At 47.0% G+C, this 11,218-nt stretch overlaps 1 protein-coding gene across 8 annotated transcripts; it reads right to left on the bottom strand.

The window, feature by feature from the left end:
• Positions 1-221: 221 nt before the first annotated feature.
• abi2b (abl-interactor 2b) lies at positions 222-11,198 on the bottom strand. Of its 8 annotated transcripts, none has more exons than XM_083680290.1 (11): positions 11,064-11,198; positions 8,464-8,631; positions 8,175-8,351; positions 7,681-7,698; positions 7,376-7,473; positions 6,218-6,364; positions 4,964-5,088; positions 3,789-3,956; positions 2,998-3,084; positions 2,474-2,662; positions 222-2,156 (listed from the first exon to the last, which is right to left on the bottom strand). In XM_083680290.1, exons 1-11 carry the CDS (start codon positions 11,178-11,180, stop codon positions 1,981-1,983), a joined length of 1,470 nt encoding a protein of 489 aa, XP_083536416.1. In that variant the 5' UTR covers positions 11,181-11,198; the 3' UTR covers positions 222-1,980. The 8 variants fall into 8 exon arrangements, with proteins under 8 accessions (XP_083536416.1, XP_083536417.1, XP_083536420.1 ...); XM_083680291.1 differs by having other exon boundaries at positions 2,998-3,081; XM_083680294.1 differs by lacking the exon at positions 2,998-3,084.
• Positions 11,199-11,218: the final 20 nt, after the last annotated feature.

Here is an 11,218-nt window from a genome sequence, read left to right as displayed (position 1 = left end):
TTTACATGTGAATGGCTCCTCTTCGAGTCAGTCAATTCCCAAATCCCAGAACTCAACATTAATCTTCAGACTTGGGATCAAAGTTGACCTATATACAGTCTCTTTGGATGAGGCTGGAGGAATCTGGGGTCTGGTTGTGGGGCGACCTTCTAATGGGTGACCTGGCCGCTTGCGTTTCAGACACCAGCACTGTAGATGAACAATGGCATGCAAGACTCACGTACAGACCCACTTTTAATAAAAAATAAAGGATTTGACATACAGACACTAAGCCCTCAAAACCCCAGAAACAGCCAAGCACATTGGAATTAGAATACTATACCTCATGTATAAAGCACACTCAATGCATCAGAGTTTCAGCATGAACAATTCATTATAGGCCATTGAATGTTTTTGGTGCCTGTTACTTGTTGGTTAACAATTTCTACAATCAATGGGCTGGCTTTTATTCTAATTGGTATGAGTCCTCTTCTGAGGCAGTAATACAGGTTAACATTTAAATAATTTAATTTCAATACAACTCTCTCAACCTTACTACAAATGTATGTGCTTTCAATCAAAAAAACAACTCCAACGTTACGTTTTTATCCCACCCCTCCGGCCAGTTTATTGCAAATGGAAGTGATACCTTTAACACCAACACACACTTCAATATGGCACAAGCATCTTTTATCGTCTAAATGCATCACAAACTCCCGTCAACGGTGGTAATATGGGTGAATATCAAAACCAAACCAATAACCACACCATATCTAAAAATATTAAAAGACAGTAATTATCAATATAGCAGAAAATAACAAATTCTCAAAAACATGCAGTCTGCCACTCTGCAAGCATAACTCATCTGGACCCTTAAATAAGGAGGGGGGAGGGAGGGGGGGGGGGGGGTTGATACGAATGAACACTTCAAGTGAGTGACCAGAGTTTTCTCTCACTTAAAAGACTTCTGTCCTTCCGCCAACACCGGGGAAAGTCGACCGAGGTTCATTTTCATTCTTGAAGAGGGTCAGGAGACGAAGTGACTTAAGACTTCAAAAACAACTTAATTGTGCAATTTCAGCTCCCTCTTTCTGTCCTTTCTGTGGACCACTAGACGGTTCAATGTTAGACCAGACTGGCCCGTTACGTAGAGGCCCTGTAGTGACTGGGAATGCTCTGAGCCTCCAGCTAGGTGCTTAAAGTCTCAGAAAGAGTGTGTAGGTTAGCTTAAACTATTCTGTTTCATGGTCTTTCTTCTAGCTTATATATATATATGTATATATATATATTTGTCCAATTCAGACATATGTGCTCATCTCCGGGACTGTCACCTTTGGTGCTCCCCACCAAACTATGTTGCCAAATGACAGATTATAAAGTACTGAGTAGCACAAGTCCTCTTTACTCATCACATTAACCATAACAAACTGTTGAGGCATGAAGTCTACGGAGTGTAAAGCAGAAAAGCTATCGAGGAAAAAAATGGAATTGTTGTCATGCCTCCTCTCTTAGGCTGAGGTTAGAGACCCCCCCCGCCCCCCCAACCATCTATATTGGACATATCTACAGTATATCCTATCAGCAGCCCTGCCCACAACATCTCCCATTACCAAAATAAATATTACAGTTTTAAAATACAAGCAAATGGGTAAAAAAAAAAAAAAAAAAAAAAAGGAAAGAAAGAAAGAAAAAGAAAATCCTTGGCCTCACTTATTGTTAAGACCAATGAAGTCCCCATAACAACCCCCCCCCCCAAAAAAAAAACAACAACAACAAAAAAACAGGGAATATATAGTGGTCGTTGTAAAATGTACTTCATCTGAAAAGACCGGTTAAGGATCGGCTGTATTGTATCGATGCGCCATGAGTGCTTGGCTCTTAACTTCGCAATGTGATCATGCTCTGTCTGACAAAGTCTTTGACCTTCCTCCTCCTCCTCCTCCTCGTCCTCGTCCTCGTCCCTCTGCCTTGGGGGGGGGGGTTAGGGTTAGGGTTAGGGTTTCAGTCGGCGTAGTGCATGATGGACTCCACGTAGTTCCCGGGGAAGAGGCCCGTGGTGCCGCTCATCACGCCCTCGTACCAGCCGTCGTCGTTCTTCTTGATGACGTAGATGATGGCGCCCTCGTGGAACGACAGCTCGTCCTCCTTGTCCTGCAGGTAGTCGTAGATCGCCACCACTGCACGCCGGAGCAGAGAGGGACGCACGTTAAAAAGTAGCAGTGAGAGAGAGAGAGACAGAGAGAGAGAGAGAGAGAGACAGAGAGAGAGGAGAGAGAGAGAGAGAGAGACCAAGAGAGAGAGAGAGGAGAGAGAGGAGAGAGAGAGAGAGAGAGGAGAGAGACAGAGAGAGAGAGACCAAGAGAGAGAGAGAGGGACAGAGAGAGAGAAAGAGAAAGAGAAAGAGAGAGAGAGAGACAGAGAGAGACACAGAGAGAGAGAGAGAACATGAGGGGACGGATGGGGCAGCTGAAGGTGGAAGGTGGGGGGGGCGTACCTTTCTCCAGATAAGTGCGTGGAGCCCATGGAGGGTCCTCCTCGGCATAGGGGTCGCTATACTCCACCACGGCTGACTCTTCCTCCTCCTCCTCATCATCCTCGTAGTCCTCTGGAGGTGGAGGGGGCGGGGTCGGCTCCTCAAACACCAGCTCCTCTACAGGGGGTGGTGGAGGGGGCACGTCTGAGACTGGGAGGGGCACAGCAAACAAGAATTAGGAAATCAAACAAGAACAATCTGAAGACTCCACTGGTTAGAAACTGATTTCACTTTGGCATTCCCATGCACTGTCAAAACAGAGGGAGCACGCACAAAATGTCAGTAGCCTGTCTGGAAGTGTAGCGCAAAAGAAAAAGAAAAAAGGAAAAAAAATAAACAACGGATAGTTCCGTTTTTGAGATACAAGGAAAAGAGAGACCTGTACAAATACACACATGCACATGCACATTCTCTAACATGCGACCTGCCAGCATGCGGTCCCAAACACATGGGAAACCAACACAGAGGAGCTGAAAGCCACTTACTGGTCTCCTGAACCCGAGCCACAAAGCCCATCAGTGGGAGCTGGGGAGTGATCTGCACGGAGGGGGGAGGGGGGGCAAGTGGCCCTGCTACAATCACACAGGACAAGCAGGGACAGAGGAAGAGAGAGAGAGAGAAACACATGGTGCGATAGAGGGAAGGAAGAAAGAAGAGTGTCGGGGGGGGGGCATATTGTCGTCATGGAACAGAGAGGAAAGGAAGGCAGAGTGAGAGAGAGAGAGAAGTGTGGAGGAATTAAAAACAAAGAGAGAAGCGAGTTAGATCAGTTGACCCTACAGAGCTAAAAATGGCCCGTAGACTAAAGACCCGTCTCTTTAGATGACACCTGGACTCCACCACCTCAGACCATCTCCTAGAACTTCCCAACAGAACTTCCCACTTGTACAGTCCGTGAGCTACTGCAACAAGATCGAAAACAAAAACCACACCCACACAAACACAACTCTCTAGTCCTGTGATTGCCTGTAGCACTGAGTCATCGCAAGTGAAACTTCCTAGGAAAATGACAGTTGATTCACCTCCTTTAGACAAATGTACTTTCTTGCAAGTCACTCTGGATAAGAGCGCCTGATAAATGACTAAAATATAAAAACAAGGGTAGAACCCAGAAATCAACTCGTGTGGAGTTTCACATGACTTAAAAAAAAACACAAAAAAAACAAGTACATTATGTGAAGCCAAGTTCAGTTGGTGTGCTAGTCTGGTTAAGGTGTGGTCACTCGAGCTCAGCTGTGTTAAAGGTGGTTGATGGTCTTCTGTTGTGTAACTGTACCTTGGTTCTGGTTGAAGTGGGGTCCTCCATTCAGCTGGCTCTGGTTTTGGGGCAGGTTGGGCTGGCCCGTCACAGAGGCGGGCCGGCGGAACGGCAGGGAACCCCCCACCGCTGGGGGGTTCTGCTGCTGCACGGGTCGATTCATGCTGAAGAACTGAGGTGCTGCACCTGTGATACAAAACACCAAGGGGGCAGCAGAGAGAGGGGCAATGAGAGAGGGGCATTGAGAGAGGGGCATTGGTGGGTGCTGGAAATACGCTTCATTGATTTCATATTTGCCGTGATCCATCATTGTAGTGTCTTTTTAAGTTGTAGTGTCTTTCAAAGAAAAAAAATAACACCTCACTTACTCTACCTTATCGAAACATTCATGTACTTCAGGGAATCAAGAACATTACAAGGATTTAACCAGAGTGCAAACACCATGCCATGCAAATATGCAGACTGAGCTGGATAGACAGGTAGTCAGAGGAAGGGAATGCAAAGTGGTGACTGGAGTCAGCGGGGGGCGGGGGGGGGGGGGGGTGCGCCCTTAGGAGGAACAAGGAGAGGAAGAGAGACCAAGAGGCGATGCAAATACTGACATACAGAGACGTGACGCAGAGATGCAAGATCTCAGGAGCAGAGCGTTCTAGACATGCTGCCTCGCCCATGTGACAACATGCCTGCTGGGACACAGAGTGACACAGGTCCTGGGGGGGTGAGATGGGAGGGCAGTGCAGGGGGAGACACTCACCTTGTGCAGGGGTGCTGAAGGCAGCAGAGCTGGTGCTGGTGGCAGTTGAGGTGGGGAGCTGGGGAGGGGGAGGGGGCACGGGCGGGGCCTCAGTAGGGGGGGTTGGGGAAGGGTTCGGGGCTAGAGGGGGGCCGTCAGGTGCAGCAGGAGTGATGGCAGAGGTGGGGGGTGGCTTAGCGGGGTTAGAGGGGGCAGGGGTGGTACCTGCAGCATCATCAGCCGGGGATTGAGAGGGGGCAGCAGAAACGTAGGAGAGGAAAGGAAGAGAGGAAAATACAGGAGAGGGAGATAAAGACAGGAACCAAGATAACATCAAAGGGGTTTGGAGACTGAAGAGAGTGAGTAGTATTGCTCTACAGTTGAGGGCCGGCGGGGTGAGCTCACACACACACACACAGCCACACACACACACAGCCAGCCGGTGGGGTGGGACCCTTACCTGGGAAGGTGCCGGGCGGGGCGGGCGTTGGCACGGCAATGGGCAAACCCACACTTCCGCTGCCGCTGTTCTCTCTGCTGCTGCTGCGGCTGCTGCTCGGGTGGCTGCCTCCACTGCTGCCACTGCTGATGTCACACAGGCCACCACACAACCAATCAGAAACAACCCCAAACAAACACTCTGGGGCATTTGGTCCTCTAAAAAAACACTCAGCTAACTATACCACTTTTAGTCCACTGGCCTACTGCTGCCCCGGCCAGGGTGCCTCTCTCTCTCCTGGCCCACATCTCCTGCCCCCTGTGCTGAATGGTTTTTAAGAAGGATATGAATAGCACTCAGGAAATGTACCAAAAAAAGAAGAAGAAGAAAATCATAAAAAAAAACATCACAAATAAATATGAGTTAGCCGTCTTTGGTGGTTTATTAGTGATATGAAGAGACAAAGAAGCGACATGGCTGAAGGCATCAGAGGCATCAAGCAGAGAGTAAAGACAGGGGGGGGAGACTGGTGGGGGGGGAGACTGGGGAGAGGAATGCAGGAGAGACTGGTGGGGTGGATGAATGAATGAACCAATAAAAAGGGTTGTGCTGAGGGAACAGCCAGAGAAAACATCCTACCTGCTTTAAACCCAAAATCAACCTTCAAAACTGCAGTTTGTTTCGAGAGAGAAACAGAGGGGGGTTGAGAGAAAGACTCCATTGTTTAAAAAAAAACAAAAAAAAAACAAGCTTCAATTCCAAATTGGCAGATGCAAGTAGTCATTAAAAAAAATCATGCTGTCACTGGTAGCAGTCCAGGTGACGTTCAGTGAAAAAAACAGAGAACTGCACTGATGGTGTTTATCCTCTCTGTCACGCTGTTGACGGCAAATAATCCACAGGAACAGGAAACATGTTATCTGTGGTCTTTCTGAACTAGATTGCTTGCATCATCTTTCGCAGTAGTGCTTGATATAGGGCATGTTTATCCGTTTAGCTCCTTGTGGAAGTATTAGTGCCACAGTTTTCACAGTGTATCTCTGTAGTTTTTACGAGTGTATGTGTAAGTAAAACCTGGTTAAAAAAAAATAAGTTAAAAAAAGGGAGATCGTGCCATAAATTCACGTACAACCCGCAAAAGCTATTCAGCGCATATTTACTGTAAAACCAGGGCAATTTAAAGCATTTGCAGAGCACGGTTTAAGCCTGTCAAGGGTCGTTTAAAGCGTGTGCGGGAAGCGTGTTTTAGCTGTGTGCTGGGAGCATGCGGGGTACCTGTACGTGCGGTTCCTCTGATTAACAGACGCAGTGCGTGCAGGGCTCTGTTGTGGGGGCGCCATGTTGCGCGTCGGGCTCGAGACGTAGTCGTTAGGGACAACGGGAGGACGCACCGGCTCGAGTGTCCTATAGGGGGAGTTGCGCCTGCGATGAAAGGGGTATGAAAGGAGTTTAACGTCCACAAGTGGGGGGAGAAATGAGAGGGGGGGGGAAATGGATACAAAAGCAACAAATAAACTTGTGCAAACTCAAAAAAAATGGGGTATCGGTGGACAAAAGGGCATCGTTAGTGAACGCTGAATACACAGCTGTATATCAACCAGGGACAGCAAGTCCATGTTGATGCGCTTCAGTGGGGGAAAGAAATAAATTTTAAAAAAGCCTGAAAGTATGAAGAAGCATGTTTATTTTTTTTTTATGCTTGCGTGACCGAACTCTGAGCACTGTTACAGAGTAGAGCATGGACAGCCAGGGTGTGTGCGCGTATTGGGTCACACTTATTTGAAGAAAGGAAAAAACAAAAGTGAGAAAACCCCCCCAACAATAACAGTACAGAGAGATGTCTCCCCCTGGAACAGAGGATACGTCCAGCGTGCGTCTCATTTGAAGGTTACGAGATCAGGGCAGACAGATAGACAGACAGACAGACACAACTTTACTTCAGAAGACATTTAACGCAATGTTATGGGTTACACTACCACAGTAGGTTTGGAGAGAGGGATACAAACTGAACAGGGACAAATAACAGATCAGAACATCAATAACAGTAGCCTTTCAATAAACACGTTTTGATACTGTACACTCACACACACACACTCACACTGTGTTGAGAACATCACATTTATTTAAAAACACAATTCAAATGTCAAGTTGCTGGCTTTGACCTTTCCACTAAGAGGATCGGTCCTGTAAGTGAATAAACGTCTCTAAAAAGGTCTGTGTTAGAATCAGAGGGTCACTTAAGGCAGTGTCTCCGGCCCTTTTCCCAAAGAGCAACACACTATTAGACACCCTACAGACTATGACTCCTGTCACCGTTACTCTGTTGAGAACATGAGTAGACAAGCACATTGAGCCACACCTACGTAGAGATCGTAACACTGTAGTCTCCTGTCTCAACGTACTGAGGGTGTGGTACCAGCACCGTTTACATACCCAATGGTTCCCTTCCCTGACATAGGCGGGCTGGGCGGCTTCTGCGTGGGTGGGTTGGTGCGAGGGAGGACCCCCCCCTTCATGTTCTGGGCACTGGCCTGCAGGACGCACAGAGAGGGGTTACAGCCCAACAGCATCGGAAGAAAACACGAAAACAGAGAGACTGAGCAGATCACAACACAACCGTGGGTCAAACCGTAATCACATTCACGCACTCAAGACACACTTTCCCCATCTCTACATTTCATAGACTACATGTCTTTATGGAAAAACCCATCTGATCCAAATGCTTTAATAATTCTTACCTTAAACCTTAGCAACCACTGAGGTTGATTTTTTAAAAGGTAAATAAGTGAGGCAAAGAGAGAGAGAGAGAGAGAGAAAAAAGAAATCAAGAGATTAGTGAGAAAACAGGGAGAAAATACACACGCACAGAAACACGTGTAGCAATGTTATACAGTCTACGAGAGGTGCAAGCAACCAACACAGTAATGCACACTGTCCTGTTCAGAAGTAACTTACATTGTACAAACCAACTCTCTCACAGCCTATCCTGTCCAAAACGTTACATGTCAATCTCTTTCTTCAACATGACTCTGGTACTACACTATGACCAAATACTTTTGACTCCATTCAAATCTCAAAACATGCACCCTTTTCCCCTGAGGAGGTGGCCTGATAGATCTGAAGGGAGCAGACAAGTGAGCGTCAACATGAGTGTCTCGTATGCAAGAAAAGTGTTTCACAAATAAACCGCCCACACGTCCAAATGCCCCGCCCCTCCCCTCGGAAGCCCTACCTTCACTCCATGGCCCATGTCATCCAGTAGGCTGTAGTCGATGGGCTTGCGGATGTAGCGGACAGGCCTTTCGGGGTTGGCTGGAGCGATTATCTTGTGTGTGCGAGAGGTGTTCTTGTTGGTGGTCAGGATGCCAATCTCCCGCCTCGCCACTTTCTCTTTGTGGATGTCCACCGTCTGGAGTGGCACAAGGGAAGGAATTTAGTTACGTCTTCATACTGACGTACGTGTGTGTGTGGTTGTGGGTGTGTGTGTGTGTGTGTGTGTGTGTGTGCTGAGCATGCCATACCTGTGAGATGTGGTTGATGGAAGACTCCATGCGTCGCAGCTGAGAGGCCTGGATGTCGAGCATCTGGAGGACATTGTTGGCCAAGGTGTTGATCAGGTACGCTACGCTGGCCAGGGACTGGGTGGTGTAGTTCTTGGTCTCCTCCAGTGCTCTATGCTTATCTGGTGACTGAGAGGCATCGGGGAGAAAGGGAATAGACAGAGTCGATATCACTGAAGGGGGGGAAAGGGGGGGGGGTGGACGCCAAAATAAAGCTTGGCAGTTTCAACAGGGGAGCATTTAATATACAGGACATTCAAGGGCAAGGGCAATGTTTTAGAGGCGGAAACAGTGTTTCAGGGAAATGTATCTTTCCTTCCTTTTTCTGCCCGTGACTTCCCTTGCTGTCAGTGTAGGTTGCATTTTTTCCTTCAGTATCAGTTCAATGTACGGTAGATCACACTACTCATAAAGTGTTATCAGAGCTAAGGCAGCCTCAGTCAACTCATTCCACACCATCCACAAATACACCTGCATGCCTTAAGGGAAGAGCACAACTTTATTGAATTATATCCCGGGTATGAAGACAAACAGGTTATCTGGCAGTCATCAGAAGGTGCAGTAGTGCGGTCTACTCTGCACGGCAAGAGGAGACACTGGGCCGCACCTGTAGCAGGCCAACTGATTGCATTCAGATTAAACATTCATCTACCGTCATCATTCAAATCCACAATGTAATTTCAAGCCTGACACAGTAATAAATCATAATGGTAATCATAATAATAGGTTATTACATTTCTAAAATGCTTTTCATCATACAGTGGGCTTATATCACAAAGCCTGACATAGAAAAGAAGGCCATCATATTCAAGGCAACAATTGTGTCTTCTCTCATTTGGACTCAGTGGCAGCCTGCAGCGTTGGGCCTTACTCAGAGGGAGGGTGAGAATTGTGGTGCCACTCATAACCACTTCCATGCAAATTTCACAAGAGACAAGCCCATCAGATAGATAGACCAAAGCTCTTTTAATCTAACCTCTCCGTAACAGAACGGCATTGACTGTGAGCCAGAATATAGGCCTACTGGGGAAACGGATTGTTACTGATACAATGTCAGATTAGGCTAATTCATCTCAACTCATGCTTGTGTATGGGACGAGAGAGAAAGCAAATACTCACTACAGTACGATTGAAAGCTCTACACTGTCATCAACGGTGCGATTCTCTTTGATCAACAGTTGGAAATCTGTTCTGAACAATAAATCATCCAGCATAAAACATGACCGCCTGGTCCCGTTTAGCCTAAAACTATGGTATGTTTCTGTTCCCCTGACAAAGCAATGCATCATAGATTGCCGTTTCACATTCCACATCAACCAGCCTGAAGAATAGGAAAAGAAGGAAGGTAATTGGAAGGTAATTTGAACTTGATGGTAATCATATTGATGCTTAATAATGCACATTTTGGGCATGGCAGTGCTGGGCGACACTATATTGACATTAGCAGTCCAACAAACCTTTTCAGGGCAAGCAGAGAACGGCATACGGCCTTGGCATAGCTGAAACAACAACCTGTTAAACTTGCTCAATTATTTAAAGACGTTTCACAAAGACTTAACCTCACTTCTGAACTATTTCCATGACTCCTAATGCGACCAACTGCAACCTGCATAAGCAGAAGTACGGTCGTGTATACAGAGTCGCTGGTGCTGCTGTCAAGATCTCCTGCCTGCAAACGTTTTCCACGGTGGTCTTCTGCGTTGAGGAAGATGACGACGATCTCTTCTTATAAGCTGAGTGACTTGCAGCACATGAAGCACGAGTATGACTTATATGAGTAAGAAAGAGAGAAGCAGTACGCACAAGACACCACTATAATACTATTCATCTCATGATACTGACAGGGAGGGAAGAAACACGAATCTCGGGATGATACAAACCCGACTGAAGAATCTGCCAGTAATGGCTGAGAGGCTTGATCAGTGCCACAGTGGGCTAGCTCGATGGATCACTACCCTGGTGATCACGAGTGTGTTCAACATCTACTCCATAGCCGCACAGTTTAGTCCACTTCAGGGAACCAAGAAAATACAAATCAGCTAACATCCACCCCTTGACAACAAATCTTATTTACGACTTTTTTCCCACCACAGCTACATTAGCTGGCTATATGCAACGAGAGCATTCAACTTGTTTACGCGATCCCAGCGATAAAGCCAGCTGTGTGGTGATGGGTGCCCGTGTACAGCCAGGCAATGCTACCAGCACCACCGACGTTAGCTAGCCTAGATAGATGGGGATCCGCGAGTATTACTTCATCAAAGTCAAGTTTATCCAAATACTAACCCACTACACCAACGTAGCTATTACACGTTGCGATACACGTGTGAAGGTTTAGGGAAAATTGGTAATAGGTTAGAAGGAACATGTCCGCATGAAAGCTAATGACAGCTTGCTCGCGTTAGCAGCCCCTCATCCATTGCAGCCGCCTGCACCCGACAGACACATCATCGGCGTAGCCTAGCGGGCTAGCTAGCTTCACAAACCATCACTTCACCCTCAGCCAAGTCCGGCGATTCTGTCCGAATAGGTCGTTGATTATTTCATAAAAGGTTTTTTACCTGAACATAGTTACTTTCGCAGTACTCCGCAACTCTGTCCAAATTGGTGAAACTATCTAGCAATGCAGTGCGTCCAGCTGGAATCTCTTCTTCCAAAAGCATTTGTAACTCCGCCATTTTCACATCTTTAGTCGCCTGCCGGCCGAGCCTAATGA

Source organism: Argentina silus (assembly GCF_951799395.1).
Source record: "Argentina silus genome assembly, chromosome: 11".
NCBI classification, from domain to species: Eukaryota; Metazoa; Chordata; class Actinopteri; order Argentiniformes; family Argentinidae; genus Argentina; species Argentina silus.
Note: the sequence above shows the minus strand (reverse complement) of the source record. Positions and strands in the feature narration are given on the sequence as shown.